Consider the following 20666-nt stretch of genomic DNA (forward strand, 5'->3'; position numbering starts at 1 on the left):
TGCCTCTTTCCCAGGCTGAGGAACATCCGATACGCGTTCAACACCACCCTCCTTGTGATCATCTGGCGCATCTTCATCGCGAGGTCGCAGATGGCTCGAAACATCTGGTACTTTGTGGTGAGCCTCTGCTACAAGTTCCTGTCCTACTTCAGGGCATCTAGCACCCTCAGGCACTGAAGCCATTCATCAGCAACCAGCCTCTTCCAGAAGGACCTCCATCTCCTCTAATCAGCAACTGTGGGCATCGGGGTTTGAAAGTAGCAGAAAAATCCACTCTCTCCAACAGCAGCTGGCACTTATTGTACACTGCTACATGCTCACCTTTTTAATTTTAACTAATGCTTTAATATATGGTCTTTTTTCCATAGGACCAGGCCAATTTTTAAAGCCATAACTGAAGCTTTAGGAACAGGTCAAGCTGGGACCTCTCATCTAAAGTCTGATGTGCAAGAGTAAGGATTAACCAAAGTCATTGTCTTCCCATGTACTACTCCTTAGGCTATCTTAATCCCATCTTTTTCCTCAAGAGAGGCAAATTTAAAGCACGATCTTGGAAGATGAGAATGCCACCAGAGGAGACCCAGCTGAGGAAATTAACCTGTAAGAGGTCTTCCTAAAGCAGCTGTTCATTCATTCTCATTCAGTGAAATGGTACCTTACTGAAAAAACAAGACTACATGTTCTCAGTTTTTCAAAACTTAGGAGGGGGAAACATCAGTCATATGAGGCCAGTGAACACACAGACCAGTTTTCAGATCTTGTCTTGTATTGTTGCTGAGGACTGATGCTTTCAAGCCATACCTGAAGACACACATAGAATTCATGTACCTGTGTTAACTCTGCTCACTCACAAGCTGCTTTCTTACAGAGAGGTCGTCTTTTCTCCCTGTGGTTAAGGTTTCAGTCTGTTAAAAAATTCCTGGTCTTGCATTTATCACATTTGCTTGGGACCTTTTGGGGGTCTTGAAAAATGCTGTATTAACCCTGAGAATGAAGAGAAGACTTCATAAAATTCAGAAGAAAAATACAGAAACGTGTCATTATTTTTGAAGTATGGGTCTTTTCTTCCCCTGCAGGAAATCTCTCCCTGTCGCTCAAAACCAGCCAGATACTGGGCTTTCATTATAGCTAAATCATTTTGCAGTTGATTATTTCCAGTGGCAAAGAAAGTGTAAAGACACACATGGAGGAAACATCATTGGGCCTGTTCTACTGCCATTCCTGTCAGGAGGCATTAAAAAGTCTGAAACTTGTTTTTCTTGAGAATAGGTTAAATGTTGGATTTAATGATCTTAAAGGTCTTTTCTGACCTAAGCAGCTCTGTGATTCTTTGACTTCTCTGTAAGAACAGTCATGCAGCTGTGAAGGTAACACACTTTGTCCTGCAGTTTAGAATTTTCAGAATTTGATTTTTCAGAGTTTTAGAATTCAATTGCAGTTTAGAAAGGAAGCCAAGGACCTTCCCAATGCTCATGGCTGTTGGAGATCCTTGTTTCTTGTAGTGAATTATAAATTCCCGTGGGGCCAGAGAGAGAGAGCATTCTTGAAAGTAGCTGGTGTAACAGCAGCAACAAATTTACTGCACTGTCAGATTTTCAGAGTCAAATCTTACAATGAAATATTATTTATTCAGATAACACTGAATAAGCACTTCTAAGATGATCAGTCTTCAATGCAGCACCCAGTTTCTCTAATCTTGTGTCATGCCAGCTGTCTGAAAAAGTAATGCTACACAAAAAACACAACAAAGTGACACAGTTGCTCTTTTGTGAGCTGAGAAGAGCAGAGAATTTGCAAACCGGCATTCCTGAAAAATTATACTTGGTTTTGGTAATGAAGGTAAGAGCAGATTTTGACAGTGCATTTATATCTGAGCCCTTCAAGCTAGTTCAGAAATCTTTCTAGAGGTTCAAGGAATGAATCTTGCCCTGTATGCCCCAGATGTCTGATTCCAAGCGATTGCCTACGGGTGCCTGCAGCAAAACCTGACCAGAAGTGTGCTGTCCAGTATGGCAGGGCTCTGGCATTGCCTGCCACAGACCTCTGTATTTGTCACACACTGCTTTTGATCTGTGCTTAAATAGGTCAAGCACCCAGTTTACAAAGATGCAAATTTCTGAAGCCCTTGCCTTGGAAATGTGCTTCCTGTAGTGAAACTGGTTGTTGTGCTTGTGTTTTCCAGCTTCAGGGCAATGCTGTGCAAGGTGTCACCACCTGGGAAACCTGAAACTGTGCATTCAGGGGCTGGGGACCAACGTTCCCTGTCCAGTGCTGCCACAGCAATATTTTGGGGAAGGTTGTGGCATTGTAGTTTGCTACCTTGGTGGGGCTGAGGCAGGTTGCTGCAGGGATTCCTCCAGGAAGAGTGCATTCCCTCAGTTACATCATTTGGTCATCAGGCAGCTTGCAGTCCTCATAGGAAAGGCTAAAACACAAAGCAAACCAAAACTGTAGATCACTTTGAAACAAACTTCCACTCAAACATCAGGAAATCATTTCAAAACTTATCCTGAAAGTCTGTTTAAGTGCCTGCCTTATGGACAAGCAGAAGCAACACTAAAGGGGATCATAAGTCTTGGGCTGTGCTTGTGATAGACAAAAGCTTGGGTCTCAGAAAAGTCAAAGGTGCAGAGCTGCTACAACACCAGTCAGCTCTCCTGAGAGTAAAGTGCCCCACCTTTTCTTCCCCTCCCCTACTCATGCCAGGAATTCCTCACAATATGCCGGTAGGCATTCACAGTTGTGTGCACAGGCTGTATTGTCCCCACAAGCCTGAAGTGTATTTTTTGCTCCCCTGAGCATATCCAGACCTGGTTTTCTGAACACACAAAAAGGTGCTGCATTCAAAACAGTGGTGGTGTGTCATTTTAAGGCTCTTCAGCATTTTGCTGAAGGAAACAGCTGCAGAAAAGCTACTCAGCCCCAAAAAAACAGCAAGAGTTGTTTGGGTTGGGAAAACAGAGCTGCTGCAGATGGTGTCTGCTCTTCTGGAGACCTTTCGTAGCCCACACAGCATTGCCAGCAGCTGGCTCCAGAGCTCTGGCCGTGCCTGGGGTGGATCAAGCTGTTAGCTTGTTTTAACACACATGTAACATCAAGGGGAACTTGAATCTTTAATCAATTTTCTTGTGGCCTGAGATGTTTCCAGCTGATTGTCTGAAGCACGGACACATTTCAGAAAGCCTCGGTGCAGGAGCTGATGTGTGGCAGTGGCCCTTGAGTGCCAGTTGTGACTGTCATCGTGGGGAGCTGGGCATAAGAACTTGTTTTTGCCTCAAGCTGTGGCTGATGTTAAATGGTTTACTTTGTGCTTCTCAGTGGATTTGTTTGTGCTCTGAAGAAACCCAAGCCTTGGGGAAGATAATCTGAAAGAAAACACTGAATATCATTTCACCATCAGCAATAGGCAGAAGCTTGCAATTAACAAGTATCTTTTTTTAATTAAATGGTGATAACAAAACAAACAAACCACAACAAATCCCTACAATTAATCCGTGTTTTAACTGCTTTTGAACAACAACCAAAGCTGTTTATCATCAGCATGTTCCTAAAAAAATTTAATTTCTTACCCCTCCACCCTCCTCTGTTCCATGTTAAGAAAAAAAATTTCCACAGTAGGGAGGGAGAGGTAACAGACCCACTGATAAATCACAGGTTGTTGGCCCATTACCCACCTCCTACAGAAATGTGTTCTTTTACATTTTCTAAGGAAACATGAGTAGATCTGCCTCTGCGTACAGCTGCATCTTCCAGCACCAGACAGTAACCAGACAACATGGTAAAAGCAGTGGAGCTTATCCTGCAGTGCGAGGCTGTGCTTGTTTGGAGTGCCCTGTTCCACTTCAGTTTACCACAAAGCAATTAAAACATACCCTCGTTTCCAGTGTAAAAGGAACATAACCTGTAGCTGTTAATCGAGTCTTTATAATAAGCAACTGGGAAAAGAGGGAGGGGGGCATCCTTTTATTTGTAAATAAGCTACAGCTTCATGGTTGAAAGCATGCTGTTGCTCTTCCAGCATTGACTACCGCTGAAAGCAAGGATGAACTTTCAGTACAACTTTAGTACAGTGGGACCCCTTATTCTAGCACAGAGCAAATAACATTCCCCAGAAGGTAAATGGTGAACATCCCATTACATGGTGCTAAATATTGGTATGAAGGTGGTACAGATTTACTTAAAGAGAATTAAAATCCAGAAAATAAAGTGTATTTGGGGAATAAAGATGTACTGTCCCACTTTTCTCCATTGCTTAAAAGCCAATTATGAATTGTTTTTTCAGATGAATATGAAGCCACTTAGAAAAGGTTTCTTGTCCTTACACGATCTTGGCAGACCCCAGTTTATAGTAAAATATGTACTCTCCCACTGCCCAGAGTTTCTACGGTTCTATCTGCTATTTCTATCCTCTTGTTAGCTATGAGACAACTTCCTGTTACAAATCTTAATTACAGAGTTTCTAATGTTAAGGCGTAACCTTTTGAGCTCTCAAATCAGATAAAATTGTCAAACCACAAATTGCGTGAACCTCAGCCATAAAATTGTTAATATGATGTTTATGTTATTTGAAACATTTAATAAAACAAAATATTTTAATGCTATGGTCATTTTGCATTGCTTGCTTTGCTAGAGGAGGTGGTTACTTGCTGGCCATCGCAGTTGAGCAGAGGCTGCTTCTCCAGCACATCTGCCCACATCTGCAGCACAGCTGTCGTTAGAATGGCAGCCTACAGGAGGGAAACACAGATTTTAAAGGCTGCAATAGTGAGACTTTTAACCCCAATACAGAAGACTGAAAGGTCCTGCCGTGATGAGTGTCTGCAGCAAAGGAAAATTGGGAGTAACCCAGCCAACTTCCCCGAACAACATCCCATTTGTACCTGAGTATATTACCCCACATTTTTAGTTTAAGTATAGAGACCTCACCTCATAATGTTAGTTTTCTGTCAATTCTGTCAAGCAAGAGTCTAGTAATTATCTCTCACTTCCTTGCAATATAGTAGACTTCAATGAGTGGAAAAGACACAGCATTATCATGACCCTGTGCTTAATGAAAATTATTTCCAATTCTGAAACCCAGGGCATACATCAAAGATACCACTTTCATTTTGTTAGCAAGTCTTTCCTTAAAATACCATTTTCCATTTTTTATATGTAAATGTGATCTTTATGGAGAAAAAAAAAAATCAATTTTCCATTAAGATGCATCAATGAATTAAAGTCATCAGCAAGAAAGTTCGACCTCTTTTCAAGGAACAGATTTGAAGGTCAACCTGAAGTCTTCAATATTTAAAGCTTTTCTTCTGACATTCTAATTGCCCAGTATTATTATCAAGGCAAATAATAAATAAGTGAGGAAAATGGCATTAATTTTCATATTTTAAGGGAAGCAAAAATAGGGGGAGAGGAAAATGACGTAAAGTGGGCTAAATCCTTAGATGATAACACCACAGGTCACACAGAATAAACACCAGGTCTCAAGGGAAGGCATCCCAGACAATTTTCAATTTTCCCCATTTCCCTCAGTTAAGGACAACTGGTGTTCATTAAGAACTGAGCCCACAGATCCCAGTTCCTAACTCCCAGGATTACTGGCTGTGAAATGTGCTGTGGATAAATTGGATTTCTGGACTCATGCCCTACCTATGGAATGGATACCACAGCAGAGGAAGTTGAATTAATCAGAGCACATCCAGAGCCAGGAAAGGGCCACATACTCATCTACTTCTCTTGCCACAGGTGCTTTGATAATACAAATTCCTGCAGTTGCCTCTACTGCAGTCTCAGAGGTGGCTTGCTCCTTCCAGGGAAGCAGCAGGTAACACCCAGTCCCAGATAAAAAAGCCACAGCAAAGAAATGCATCTTCTGTAAAAGAAGATTAGGCAAGAGGGGATCAAGACAATAGCTCTGGAGCTGCCAATGTGATCCATCTTTTCCCAGTTTTCCCTGAACAAGGTATGGAGAGAGCTTTCAGAAGGCTTTCAAAGAGGAATTCCCACCTCAGCTTGTACCCTACAAGCACAAAAAAATCTGTATTTTTGATTCAGTTCTCACTGCACGCTCCTCCTCTCCAAGTGGGATTCACAACCACTCCAGAGAATACAAACCCTTGAGAACCACTGGCTTAATGAAACATCATTCATTGCATTAAACCTATATAAACTGGCCAGAGAAATCAGGGCTGGTAAAAATGCCAGCAAAAAAGTTTGAAGAAAGAGGTTGTAAGTGTATTTGGATCAGTAAATGGGCAAGATGTGAGGCACACAAAGACTGATATTTTGCTACTGATAACACAGGTCCTTTGCCACTGTCATTTGTCACCAAGTATTTGCTGTGCAAGACACTGAAGAGCCCCCAAAATTCCCCAAAATGCAGTGCCTCTGGCAGTTAGGTTTTGACCAGAAAGTAATGGGTTTATAGCATGGCACAATCTTGCAGAGAGAGGCAGGTGGATTTAAATGTATCTTTCTCTTTGCCTCAGGCTTTTAAAAATGGAGGCACTGTGGAACTTGAGGAATGAATGAAAAATTTAAAACCACAGACAGTAAAAACACAATGGTAATTGCAGAGTAATAAATAAAACTGGCTGCTTGAAAGTGTAAACAGCACTGAGCTCTTCAACAGTAACTGTGTTTATGCAACACTGAGTTTAAGGGAGAATTGTGTCCTCTCTTCACAATCCATGATTATTGATAATTTTAGCACATTTTGTTACTCCCCCCCCAAGCTGAGGCTGATGTGACAATTGGTCTGGGGAAAGAGAAATGTCAACTGCCCATGGGAAATTTGCTACCACTTAGCACCTCTGGGAAAGCTTTATTGATAAATAAAGGACTGCCAGGAAGGATATGCCAAAAAATAAACTAAGATTGAGTCAGCAAGGGCAAATTCAGCAGTGAGCAGACTAAGGAGGAAAATTAGCTTGAAAAGCCAAGTGAGGCACAAGTTTGGCACTCTGCAGTCAAAGCTGGGAGAGAGGATGTGAGTTTAAGCATCTGATAGATGACAGGCCTAGTGGTGGGATAGTAAAAGCAACACTTACATTATTTTATTAATTCTTTAATTTTTGGCATTAGGATGAGATTTTCTCATCCAGGGAAAGAAATTAAATTGTTTTCCTAGTCTCCATTTTCATGATTACTGACAATAAAGAATGTGAAAGCAAGCAAAGGAATTAGCTAGAATTTAATATGCAGTAAATTCCAACTAGCTTCTATTAGTATTTCTTCTAATTAAGATATTGTTTAGCCTTAGAAAGCAGAAAATCAGTCAATGAGCAATACAAAATGGTAAATATATTTTGGTATATAAAGCAAGAATTTATCTGCTGGGAAGTTTTTGTTTACAGCTTGGTCTATTACAGCATTTGGCATTTTATTTGGAAGTGCTGTGTCCTGTGATGAATATGGATTTGAAACATTGATAAGTTTTGCTTATATCCTTGGATGTCTTTTCCAACATCAGCGATCCTGTGATAAGAAGGATTTTACCTTATCAGAGGTGAGACAAAATACTGAGAGAAAAGATCCCAGGCAACATCTACTACCCCAGGGCACAAAAAGCAAATAAAAATCCTGTTCCTCCCTTCTGCTGAAGAGATGGTGACAACTGGATACCCACCACAAAAGAAAGGACTGTATTTCCAGAAATCAGGTGTCTGCAGCCTCAGAGAACCAACAGTAAGATCCCAGGGCAGGTAAATCCCCTGAACAGCTTGTGGGAAGATGGGATCTTAAATGTTCTTTAAGGAGCTGCTAAAGAATGTACTGTCTCTAACTAGAGAAAGGAAAAAAAAAGGTTAAGAGAGTAAATCTGACAAGCCACAAATTTCCTTACTGGTCAGAAATCATGAACAGGAAAGGCACAGGAGGTGACAAGAAGGTCAGATTACATAAAATAATGTATTTACAAATAAATAAATAAAACACAGACAAACAAATAACTTGAACACAGAACAGTCCAAAAACATTCTGTAAGGTTATTGACTGGAAGACAACAGAAAAAAAAAAATAAATCTGTGTCTTTGTAGAAAAATTAGCATAATTTATGTAATAAACATAAGATCAGCACCAAAAGGGTAAGAAGTCAGAGCAGACAGAGAGGAGGTTACAGAGTACTTAATTTAGATTTTTTACTGTCACCTATAGGCTGGAGCAAACTGAGGTAGGCTGGTATATATCCTGGAGAGCTCAGGAAAGATGGACAAGATTGCAGAAGACAAAGGAAATACAAGAGGACAAGAATGTGGGAACTATTTTTAGTGAGACTGACTTCAGTACAAGAACAATACTCAGCAGTCACTCAGCAGTTAAAAAGAAAAAGAATAATAGTGTGGAATTCCAAAGGCAAATTATGTCACATCAAATTTTCTCTTACAATAGAGTGAGAGGCATTGTTAAAAGCAGAGGAGTTGGAGATGGCATACAGTCTGCGCTTTAAGAGGTTTTTATCTCACATGATCATTCTCACGAATAAGCTGAGGCAAGAACACTTAATTTGCAAAATTAATGCAAAATTAATGGAAAACCTGACAGAAAATCACAATACGTTTTTGCATTTCATTGTTAGCCTGGGAAATTATATTATGTGTAACCCCAGATGAGAGGATTCAACAGATTCATTAAGGATCTGAATGCAGGCATAGAGAGTAGGCTCTTTAAAACCTTGGCATCAAGGTGGGCAGGCTGTGAACAATGCAGGGGACAGGGCTAGTTAGAACTCAGAACATTCCTGTTAAATTGAAACCCAAGGCTCCTACTTAAGTTAGTGAAAATGATGTCTTTCAAATTAAAAATACTTGCACGGACATCTAACATGGACTTGTCTAATCTGAGATACAGTCTTGAAAGAATTTTATATAAATTATTATTATTAGTTTCCCAAATGCAAGAATTTTAAATTATAAAATTATAAAATGCCATATCTATGTGTTCTAACCTATCATGTATTATAACAGACTCTTTTATTACTAACACACTATTTTTGCATGAAGACCCACTGCTTTCTTTAGTGAACTTGAGGCATGAGTGAGAAAACTCTTCACAATCTTTTTTGCACCTCTGTCACCTGGTGATCTTACAATCTATCATGCCACACAGTTCAAACTCTGCTGGGCCAAGAAAATAGTTAATTTCTTAATTCATTTTTCTATGACAGTCACTTTGGTGTCTATAGGCTAGATTCATTTAGATAGTGGGAACAGTATTCTTTCACCAGCTTCCAATATGCTGAAGTCAGTTAATCCAGGCTTCCATTTTTCCCTGCAGGGAAGAACAGACCTTGCTGGAATGTGATTTGTTAGGATGCTGCATAAAGGCCTATTGACAACCAACAGCATCTAATGCAACAAGCTCATTCACATCTATATCATAGACTCTGAAGGCAAGGGAGAATAATCCTGTTTATTGCAAAATACTGGCTGTACTGTGATTGGGATACCTCTATCCTCCAAAGCACACAACTGCAGAAAGGGGAAAGCTCAACCTGCTCAATGAGCAGCACCTGAAACTGCCATAAAACAAGGTCACAAATCACAGAATATCCTGAGTTGGGAGGGACCTGCAAGGATCATGGAATCCAGCTCTTCCCAAATCAAAATTAATCCTGACAAATAAGGGGAAATGGCCTGAAAACCAGAAGTTAAACAAAATAATCATGTTAGTTTAGAGCAGCACCAAGGAGTGGCTACTACTGAAAGCACATGGGACTTAAACCTGTGCCCTTAGCTGCAGGATCTCACTGTCAAAGAGCTGCTCTGTGGCCCTGGTGTGTGCATGAGCAGAGAGAAGGTCTGAAAGAGGCAGCCATGATCCCACAGGGCAGAAAAGGGCTGGCACAGCAAAGGAGGGCTTCTGGAACTGGGAAATACAGACTGTGAGTCCCTCCACAATCCCTCATTAACAACTGCAGTGAGCCAAAAGGACACAGCTGGAAACCTAGAGGTCGTGTCTTAGGAGTTCCTTATCTCTAAGACTCCCTATGATCTGTTAATACCCAGATATTAATGTTCCCTAAACAAATTTAGAGCACCTCTCCTATAAGAAAACACTAAGAGAATTGGGATTGTTCAGCCTGCAGGAGTGAACCAGTGGGATGACCTCATTTTGACCTTCCAGGACCTAAAGGGAAACTGCAGGAAAGATGGAGAGAGACTCTGGACAAGGACCTGGAGTGACAGGACAAAGGGGAATGACTTCACATTGAGAGAGAGCAGGTTTAGACTGGATATTGGTAAGAAATTCTTCCCTGTAAGGGTGGTGAGATGCTGGCACAGGTTGCAACCACACAAAGGGGAGGATTGAAGGGAGAACAGAAAAAGGGTTCAAAAGCAAACTAGAACAACGAAAGTACATGTCAAAAGAACTGTAAATGTCAACAAACTTCTTCCCACCTGTCTTGGATTGAAAAGACAGGTGTCAACTAAGGAAGGCAGGAGCCTCTCTTGAAATGGAAAATGTAAACCCCCTCCCTCCAAATTATTATAATTTTGAAATTAAGGGGATTTCAGGCACAGATATGGGAGTAGGAATTACAGTTCTTTATTAGGAAAATAAAATAAAAATGCAGTAATACAAAACAACACCGACAGAGCCAGAATATAACCTGACACCAGGGTGTCGGTAGCAGTCTGATTAAATGGTGGCTGCAGTCCTCCTGGAATGACAGGTGTGGTTCTGTTGGAGCAGGGATCCTGTAGAAGGGTGTAGTTTTCCTCTGAAGGCCCAGTAGTGGTGTAGATGAGCCTGGTCTTCCTCTGGGAATCCAGTGCAAAAGAAAGCTGCTCCTCCGGGCATCCAATGGGAAAATGCTGCCTGAGGTTTTTCAAGTCTCAGATTCTATCCAGGTAGGAATGCTTGGCTCCTCCCACTGGCTGGAGGATCTCACAATGGGATGATGTGATTTTATCAGTCATGCAGAGAGCCGATGGCCCATTAACAGATGATAACTGCCCCACCTAAAGAACAACACACATCCCGCACCGCACCGCGGCCTAAGGCAGCACCATATTAAACAACCCCTCCTCATTTCCATGGGCCAATCGCTGCACCTTGTTCCTAACACTGCGCAATCAGATCGCACACAGAGGGTGTGGAGTGTGCCTCACGGGGCTGTTCCAGAACCATCCGGACGCAGTCCCGTGTGCTCTGGGAGGGTCCCACTTGAGCGGAGGGGTAGGTCGATGCCCGTGCCGTGGCTGCCCTTGCCGAGGGGCCCGCCCTGCCCGCCCGCCCTGTGGCGCCCCGCGGGCGCTCCGTGCTGGGAGCCCAGCGAGCCAGCGTGGCCGGAGCGCGGGCGTGGAACCGCGCGGGGTAGCGGAGGAAGAGCTCCCGCCGCATTTCCAGGAGCTGGCCATGCTGAAGGGCGAGCCCGAGCAGCGCCCGCCGCTCCCGGGGCTGAGGGGAGCGGCACTGAGCCCCCGGCCGGGTCCGGGCCCCGGGCAGGAGCGCTGGGCTGTGCCGGGAAGAGCCGGGGAGCAGCGGGGCCGGGGCGAGGCGAGGGCCCCGCGGAGCAGGCCTGGGGCTCGGCAGGAGGCAGAGCGGCCCCGCGGGAGGGGACGGGCGCCAGCCGGCCGGGCATTAAAGCGTGGCAGGAAACACGAGGTGAGGTGGGTGAGCGGGCCCCATAGCCCGAGGGCTGGTCGGTGCTTCCCAGGGAGACTGAGCTTCGGGAAAGGCGCTCCTTATCAGGCTGGTTTCTGGATGAAGCTCCCGGCTCCCCCAGCTTCAGGTCTTTGTGCGGGGCTGCTCTCTGTCCCGGCGGGCTCGGGGACTTGGGCACGCGTGCGGCTCTTAGGCCGGGCCGTGCCAAAGTGTGCTGTACCCTCCCCTTGTGCTCACATCTGCTGGGAAAGGTTCCACGATCCTTGTCCTCTCCTCTTCTAGATGGAGCCAGCAATGGAGTCCATATTTTCCATTTTCCAGAGCCCTGGGAGGAGTGATGCTGCAGAATATCCAGGTGAGGTGTAAACTCTTGCTAGTTAAATCCTGCAGGGAAGCATGGTGCCAGCATTCCATCCCCGGGATGCCATGCCAGGCCAAGGCAAGGCTGCAGTGGCGTTCTGGGTTTCTTTCTGCTGCGGTTTTCCAGCACCTCTTCTAAAATTATACAATACAGCTCATTAGGAGTGATGAGCAGCCAGCACACTCCCCTTTTCCAGGGTTTCTCACAGCTGAGGAGGGCCTAAGGGAGTTGTGGAGCTGCATCCAAAGTGTGTGAGTGCCTGGCTCTGGGTGTTTGGGAATGGAGGATTCTGTGGTTCCCTCTCACTGTCAGGGACCTGCAAGGCTCTCAGGGAACAATCAGCCTCGTGGCTGTAGCGTCAGGAATGAGTGCTCCCAGAGAGAGCCTTCTTCATCCCTCTGGGAGAAAGCTCTTCTTGGGTGTAGTTCCTTGATATAAGAGAGAGGACTCCCTCTCTCAGCAAGTTTGTTTATTTTATTGCTGTTATTTAGATGTTGGTAGCCATGTCTATGTAAACAGAGCATTTTGCCTCTTCAAGGACACATTACTTAAGAATTTTATTCTTTTGGATCATAGAGGTAAGACTGAAATTGCGCTGCAGAGTTCTGCCTTGAATGTAGAAAGCCTCGTTTGGTGTTGTTAGTGACTTAAACAAACTTTTTCTGTGTTAAATATGTGAGTACTATTTTAATGCTATATCAGAGATGCTAATTATTAAAGCCTCTGCTTGAATTAATAGTAAACACCTGAAGGTGCTTGCAAAAATCTACCTTGGCTAAGTGTTCATCAGGTGATCCTTATAATTCTGTTAAGTGCTGAACAGCTGTAAATGTAAGATCTACCCATCTGGATAAGATACCTAGAGCTTACTGTGGGGTGTATGATGGTGCATCTACACTTGTGAAATAAATAGGTTGCATTCTTTAGGAATTAAAGGGACATGTTTGAGTGTTCCTGGTGCATTTCTTCAGAATGCAATTTATCTGGCTTGGCATTGCAAAGAAAGTAAATGTTGCATTAGATCTAGCTATGAAAAGAGATTATAATAATTAATTGGGAATGAGCTGATTTTTTTTTAAATCAATAAAGAGCCCAGCTTTCTGATGCATAAATATACAGTATCCTTATAGTACTTAAAACTGGTGTTGTGATAGAGAAAAAAACCTGATGTGCCAACCTACAAAAGACATAATTTAACTGTTTTCTGAAAAAAATATGAACTAGCACAAGTGAGAACCTAAATCTCCCTGCTGGCCTTGCCTGGTGAAGGTTGGATGGGCTCTTTTGTGCTGAAAGATCCCCACCCAAATGCCCAGCTTTGAAATAGTGTGTTAATGATAATTCAGCTGGCTGGAAAGCTTTTGAGCTAAGTCTGCAGGAACAAGCAGCTAAAAGTAGATATTTGGGATGGGTGAGATGCTTCAGTATGTTCCTTTCCTTCCTTCATCTTGGTAGTCTGTTTTGCCATTTTCTGAAGGGAAGTACAAGGAAATGGGGGGAAGGAAGAGAAGAGGAACATTTCTTGCCTTTGCCACTTCTCTCCCCCTTCTTGTCTCAGTTTTTAGAATTTCCATTCCTCTTTGGGAAAAGGGAATCTGGTGTAAGCTGAAGGTAGGCCTGAGAAATTGAGTTATTTTACAAGGAGCAGCCTATCTCCCTCAGGGAAAGAGGAGTGTTAAGGTGGGTCTCTTACTCCGTCAGGGGACTGCGTTTTGGGGGACAATGAGGAGGAGAAAGGCTTCCCTGAAGACCTTAAGCAAGAGGAGCTGCCTCAGGTGCATGAAGCCCAGAGCCCAGAGAGGGGGGCAGCCTGTGATGTTTCCCCTCATGAACCAAGAGACTCCAGGGAGCTCATCCTTGGTGCTGGTGGCCAGACACTGCACTGTGGAGAGAAACCCTTCAAGTGTCCAGAATGTGGGAAGGGCTTCAAGGGGCACTGCAGGCTCCTGACCCACCTGCAAATCCACACAAGAGAAAAGGTGTTTGTGTGTGCTGAATGTGGGAAGAGCTTCAGCAGGAAGGCCAACCTGGTGGTTCACCAGAGAGTCCATACGGGGGAGAGGCCTTACAAATGCAAGGAATGTGAGAAAACCTTCAGCCGTGCCTCGAGCCTCCTTGCTCACCACAAAACCCATCTGAAAAAGAAAATCTTTTCCTGCACCCTGTGCAGAAAGAACTTCAGTGGGAACACAGCTCTGCTGCAGCATCAGAGAGTCCATACAGATGAGAGGCCCTGTAGGCGTTCAGAGCATGGAACTAGCTTCAGTGTGAGCTCCAACTTCATCAGACACCAACACCTGAGAGAGAGACCCAGTGAGCACACAGCAGGTAACTGAATTGTGTTTATTTCAAGTTACACAAAATTTCAGGGGTTACATGAAATATTCTGGTCTCTGTTTGTTCCTAAAGAATTTTTCCTCTTTGCTCTGGATATAAGTGTTGGGGGTTGGTGGATTTGGTTTTCTTACCTTCCCTGCACCACCCCCCCTCTAATATTTATCTCTGCCACTTGAGGAAGTTACTTGAAAAAGCTGAAGTTGAAATTTAGATGTTACCACGAAGATTGCCTGGCACCTTAGACTCCCCAAAGCTCTCAGATCCCACTAATAACAAAAGATCTCACTAACTCCTGCTTCATCATGTTGCCTGATGTTTAGCCTTAGATCTTCAGAAGTGCTCAGCCACCAAAATGCTAAGTTTAGGGAGATGTAAGGAATTTTGACTTGCAAAAGGCTGTAAACAGTGCCTTGGTCATCTCTAGCAGCCAGATTTTGTTATATGTGGATATTGAATCCTTGCTTGTTGTCTACAGTGGCAAGCCTCTGGAATATTCTTAGCACAGGCTGACAGACAAAGGGATTGTTTCAAGTAGGGAGTTTTCTGGATTTTGCAATATTTTTTGTTGTAGTAATGACCTGAAACTCAGGGATAAAAACTGGCATTGTGGGATCTTTTTCCCTGGTGTTGTACCTTTATTTGGAAAATCCCTTTATTCTTGGTCAAAAATATTTTAGATTTTCATCTTGAGTCTTGCCTAGACACCCACAGAGTTGTCACCCACAGAGTTGTTGTGGGTGTTGGCATAAGAAGCAGGTGTTTTGCCTGTGAGGTTTTTCTTTGGTTTTTGTGGTTGGTTTGTTTGGAGTTGTTTTACTTGGTTTTGTTTGTTTCTTCTGGGAAAAAAAAAAACAACCAAGCCTTTCACCTTAACAGTGGGAATAATGACGAAGTTATAGTCAGGTTTGTGATAGAATGGCAAAACTGAATTCTTAACGTAGGGTTTGAGACCTCTCAGTCCATAGATACAGAGAGGTGGCCTAAGAACCCTAAACATGGAACCTTACACTCCTAAACCTTGTTTTTAGTTCACATGAGTTTATAATTCCTGAAGAAAAGTCTCATTTTTGCCCTTTCAGTTGGACACTGAATAGTATCAAATTAGTCTAACACTGTATGTGCTTCTAAAGAAAGTTAAAAATATGTTTGTATTTACACACTAAATCTCAATTTCCCCTTTCCTGAGCAGATCCCTTGCTTCGGCTTTGCTTCTTCTTTTCTCTGTGCCTCCACCTCAAAAAAAAACAACCAACCAAAGCAAAACAAAAACAACAACAAAGCCAAACCAAAAACAAACAAAAAAACCCCCAAACAAACAAACCACCACCAAAAAACCCCCTGTATGTACCTAATTACCTAATCTTTGGTTTTGGACCACCTGTGACTTGAATGACGTTTGAATTTCAAGATGTGGATGAGAGGAAGGGTTGTTGCTGAGCTGCCATGTTTGGAATGCAGACCTTCCAACTTTTGACTTCCAGTGTCTTCCTTTTAGATGCAAATCAATCTGAATTTACATCTCTGCATCAGAAAGAAGAACAAAGGTGTGGTGCGGAGGAAAGTGAAGTGGATCACTGGAATCTTGTTTCTGAAGAGTGTAAGTAGAAAAACACTTCTGAACTGCCTGTGTTTTTACGTAGCAGGCATTAACATTCCCTTCTCTTTGTACAGTAAAGAAAATGAGGGAAAACATGGATATGCTTCTCCTGAATCAGCGAAGTCAGCTGCAGGTGCTTCAGGAAATGCAGAAGCAACTGAATATACTGCTCCCAGGCAATGCTCTCCTAAATTCCAATGTTTATAGCTTGGGACTCCTGCTAGGACAGCAGGCGGCCGCTGCAGCATCTATTTCCTGCCCCCTTCTGAATCCCAGCAGTCTGCTCTCCTGTGACGGTGCCAGTGCCTTATTTTCACCTGCCTCTGGAGCTCTGCCTGCACTTCAGCTCCCAATTTCTCAAGATGCTGTGGCTTCTGCAGCTTGCTCAGCATTGTGCTGTGAACGTGTCCAGTGTAAACATCTGTGACTCTTCTTGACCGTTCTGTCACTTGGGGCAGGTGACCTCTGGGCTCTGCTGTTGCAGTTGTACCTGTGAAGGTGCTGACTGTACACTCAGATGCATCAACAAGCAGCAGCTGATCAAATCCCTGTCCTGGAGCCTGCAGGGATTTTGGCCAGGGATGACCTTTGTTGAGGCAGCTCAAGAGATCTTTATCACTGGGATGCACTGAAGTGCAACATTCATAATCAAGATAATTCATCCAACTTGAGTGTATTTTTTACCTGGTATGTCTTTCAGCATGTACTTGGGCAATTGCACCTCTCCTAATGAGTTGAAACTAATGATAAAGTCCTCAGGGATGATTTAAGTATCTCCTATTAAGTCTGATTTATATAGAGGGAAGCAAGATGCTTATGTAAAGATGTTCAGTTTAACAGCACCCCTGTTCCCAGCATCTGTTTGCAAAAACTTCCTTCCTTTAGGAATTCTTTAAATTAGGTGTCCTTGACTTAGCTGATTCTCAGGTCAGTACTCCTGCTCAAAATAGAAAAAAGTACTTTCTGCTTTTTGTGTAAAACAAACAACCCCTCCACCACTACCCCAAAAAACCCTAATTGAAAACACAAACCAAAAAGCCCTCAACAAAATACTGCCGTTCAGGTCTACCTTGCTTACCAAGAGTTCATGAGGAAAAGCCAAATTGGTTTATAGGGCCCTTGTTCAAAGGTGAACTCAGTTGAGCCTGGGTTTACTTTGTCATATCCTGTTTGGATCATTATGTGGTTTTGGCTGTTACGTATTAATTAGAGGTAGGAATGGGGTAAATAATTAACACTGAGAGGCTCAGGTGCATCATCTTGTGAAAACAGCAGAAGAAACAAATTTTTTTTTCCCCTTATAGGATTCTAACATTGGGTCTGTCAGGGTTGGAAAGTGCAGAGTTTTAAGACGTGTTGGTCTGGTCTACCTTATTCCATCAGTGACAGACTTGTGGTAGTCTCAGAACCTTTAAGCTTCAAAAGTGTAAAAAAAAAGCTCCTTTATCCTTGAACTGGTATAAAAAAAACCTTTGGGCTTGTACCTTTGCCAGAAGGTCTTGTCTCTTGAACTGATGCTGTGTTTGTGCATGGTTGGTTTTGTGGTTTGTAGTTGTGGTTTTTATGCTACCTTGTTAAAAGGATGCACTCCTAGTCATTAACAAAATAAGGTTTAGATTTTAGGGATGGGAAACACTGGTTCTCTTAACAAGTCTTCTTGTTGATAATGTCACATTCTGTCCTAAAGCTAAAACTGTGGGGCCAGGTATGTCACTTCTGCTGTGAGACTACAAACTCTGAAAATCACACACTTGTTTCTACTGTGTGGGATTTTGGATTAGTCTTAATTCATCAGGATATTAATTTAAACCAAATGAAGAGGCCTTAAAGGACATTCCTTCAGTGTGATCTTGTGGTGGTATCTTTGAGCTGTAATTTCCATCAGTTGAGCATTTTGGAATCCTGGAAACTCGGGGGTACTGTTCATAACTTTTTTGATGTTTAATGTCATTCTGCATAAAGCAGAATTTCCTTGTGAAATCAATGGTTGAAGTTTGTATTTCAGTTGGGTTTATAGTGTTCATTATTAAAACATTTCACTCCTGTTGGAAATTAATCTTTGGTGAGTTTTTGTCCTTCTTAAAATATTACATAGAGGTGGCCCCTGGGAGTCTGAGACCAGCCAGAACTGTTGTTCCTGGCAGCTTTTGTCTGGGTTTTCCCTTTCTCTGCTGATCACAAATCTGGAGATGTTCTAGCTCCATTTTCTTCTCTTTGAATAATAATAACAATGGAATGGTACAAGTATAAGAAATAATGATCTGAAAATACAGGAAATTGAGGACAATTTTTTGAGAAGTGGCTGGAATTCCAGATCTGTAAAACTGGCACTAATTTGCCCAATTTTGCTTTTAACCTGTCAGTCTTCAGAAGCATTTTCCTCTCATGAGAGAAAACTAAAACTCATGAAGTTGTTACTAAGCTGACAGCAGGAGAGAATTTTGAAAAAGTTTGCTGATTAAAGTGCATCTGAAGAAATTATGCACTCAGGCAGGTAATTGAGGTGTTTCTGTTGTGAGTGGAAGTTTCTGCAGCTGATAGGTGTGTGGAGGTCAACAGAATAATTTAAAAAATAACTAACATAGCCCCATATTACACCTTAATCAATTTATTATGGCAAGATAACGCTGGAAAAAGCCAATGTGAAATATTAATCCTGGATGACACTGAGGTGTGTCCATAAATTTAAAGATTGATGTGACTGGTGGCTCAGCAGTCCTTAAAGGTTTTTAGCCTTGTTAATCTGGATTGGATCCTGATTTCTTAATCATATAAGACAAGGATAATTATTTCAGCTAAGTTACATTGTGGTTTTTGTGATGTGGTTGCATATAAGACATTAATTATATTCTAAAAGTTACAAAGGTTCATCAGTGTAAAATTTTTAGGGCTGAAAATGATCATTCATTCATGGTGATGGGGAAGACATCTCCACTCTGGGAGATGGGATTTTCTGGTACTCTGCTGGGAGAAAAGGCAAGTTTTGCCTGAATCCACAGCTCTTGAAAGAAGTTAGGTTCTCAACACACGCAAAAGTGAGATAAAAACACAAATGAGGTTAAATGTTGGGATCCAAAGCAATTATTCACCTACGTTTTTTCCTCATGAAGGAGAAAAGGAAGAGATAAAATAGAAAAGTAGAAAATGCCAAGGATAAATCAGCATGTTATAATGCACTTTACTAGGCTAATGCCAATTTTTAAAAATAACTCCAGTGACAGTTGCAATTCCAACTCACACTAACCGTTTTCTCTGGCCTGTAAGTCCTAAAGGCTTTAGCAGGGTAGTAACCCATGATCCAGGTTCTAATCCATTAAACCAGACTCGTGGTTGCATATACTGAAATAATTCTCCAGCTTAATCACTTGGTTCTTTTGTCATAGCTTGTGGATAAGGCACTGTGGATGGTAATATGACACTCAGTTCCAGATAAATTCAGCACATTCCCAGCTATATTCCCTTTTCAGTTCAGACCATTCAGTAGCTGTATATGGGGTACCTTTTGTGGTAATTTGAGATGTTTATCTTTCAAATCCTCATTGAGTTTTAATAAGAGGCGATTGTGGAGCAAGCACTTTGTCAAGTTGGTTGTGCAGTGATTCCAACTTAGGGAGTGGATATGTTGCTGCTTCTTTAGACAGCCTTGGTTCTAAGTCATCATCTCCTTCTCTTGTTAATCTCTCTGCAAAATTGAGCCAAGTGATAGAACTTGAAACAGCAGCAAGGAGGGAGCTGCACATTTGCCCTTCACTTACACAGAGCTTAAACAGAGAATAGAGACACGGCTGTGTTGCAGCTTGTCTTCCCTGATGAGGATCCTTTGGCAGGATCTCGATGATCTTTGAGGTCCCTTCCAACCCAGGCCAAAGTGGTTGCTTTTCCATCTCAGCAGAGCTACTGGGAATGTGCCCAAGATCTCAGTGGCATGGTCACCAGTGGATAACAAATTCACCAGCTTGAATATTATATACAGTTCTTTCCTTAACAAGCAGGAGTTATGGCCAGACTTTTTCCTCCTAAATTCAGTAGTTCAGTCTAATTGTAGCAGCAATATGCAGAAAACCCAGCAGGTGGGGATCTACAACTGTGTTTTATTTATACAACAGCAGCTTCTTAGGGACCTTGAACTGGGCAGAGGCAGCTGCACTTAGATATTGTACAAATACAAAGTGAAATGGTGTTTCCCATCACAAACAACTTTCAGTCTAGAGCAGCATTAATGCAATTCCCTCAAATGGGAAGCACTTTCATAGAGAATAAGTTCTGGCGCGATTTATTGCATGATGCCTTTTGTCTTTGAATATGGCCCAAATTTCAGCTTTCCAGAATCTCCAGGACAAAAGAGAGCCCACCATATTCCCATGGAAATGAAGGAATTGCACAAAGCATGGTTACACACAATATGGCTGTTGGAATGAATGCTTCCTGAAAACACTTGAAAAATTGGGATGAACAAACATTTGGAAAAGCATCAAAGGGATCTTAAGACTGGGATTAAAGCTTGATTTACCATGTTTATTTTTACTCCATGCATTTTGGTTTGGTAGTATATTGTAGATGCATTTTGCACTTTGGCAGGATCCCTGGTTTTGAGGATTTTCATGTTTTTCAAAGAAGGATAATGAAGTGATTTTTTCAGAGGCAGAGGATTTCATTTTCTGTGATGGTAGACTAGTCTTACAGGAATGGAGAATCTGTCACGGGAAGCACAGACTCAGGGAAAGACTTCAGAAGCCGTGGTGAGTATCAGCACAACATAAGCTCCAGTGG

The 20666-nt window shown here is 42.5% G+C and overlaps 2 protein-coding genes across 5 annotated transcripts in view; both read left to right on the forward strand.

The window, feature by feature from the left end:
• LOC120507784 (fatty acyl-CoA reductase 1-like) overlaps positions 1 to 4601 on the forward strand; it is a 118606-nt gene extending 114005 nt beyond the window's left edge. For all 4 annotated transcript variants that reach the window (XM_039720873.1, XM_039720888.1, XM_039720895.1 and 1 more), the window contains exon 12: positions 15 to 4601. In XM_039720873.1, coding sequence (XP_039576807.1) covers positions 15 to 177 — 163 coding nt within the window. In that variant the 3' untranslated portion in view covers positions 178 to 4601. The remainder of the gene's footprint in view (positions 1 to 14) is intronic.
• On the forward strand, positions 2721 to 17943 carry LOC120507521 (zinc finger protein 74-like). The gene is made up of 6 exons (XM_039720327.1): positions 2721 to 2726; positions 11074 to 11601; positions 11884 to 11956; positions 13664 to 14290; positions 15795 to 15896; positions 15971 to 17943. The coding sequence occupies exons 1-6, from the start codon at positions 2721 to 2723 to the stop codon at positions 16321 to 16323; spliced, it is 1689 nt and encodes a 562-aa protein (XP_039576261.1). The 3' UTR covers positions 16324 to 17943.
• The last annotated feature ends 2723 nt before the right edge of the window (positions 17944 to 20666 follow it).

This window comes from Passer montanus, unplaced genomic scaffold, assembly GCF_014805655.1.
Source record: "Passer montanus isolate IOZ18808 unplaced genomic scaffold, ASM1480565v1 scaffold106, whole genome shotgun sequence".
Taxonomy (NCBI): domain Eukaryota; kingdom Metazoa; phylum Chordata; class Aves; order Passeriformes; family Passeridae; genus Passer; species Passer montanus.

Coding starts and splice junctions, on each gene's coding strand:
- LOC120507521 (XM_039720327.1), top strand. Junction 11,602..11,883: donor AGCGTGGCAGGAAACACGAG/GTGAGGTGGGTG, acceptor CTCCTCTTCTAG/ATGGAGCCAGCAATGGAGTC. Junction 14,291..15,794: donor ACCCAGTGAGCACACAGCAG/GTAACTGAATTG, acceptor TCTTCCTTTTAG/ATGCAAATCAATCTGAATTT.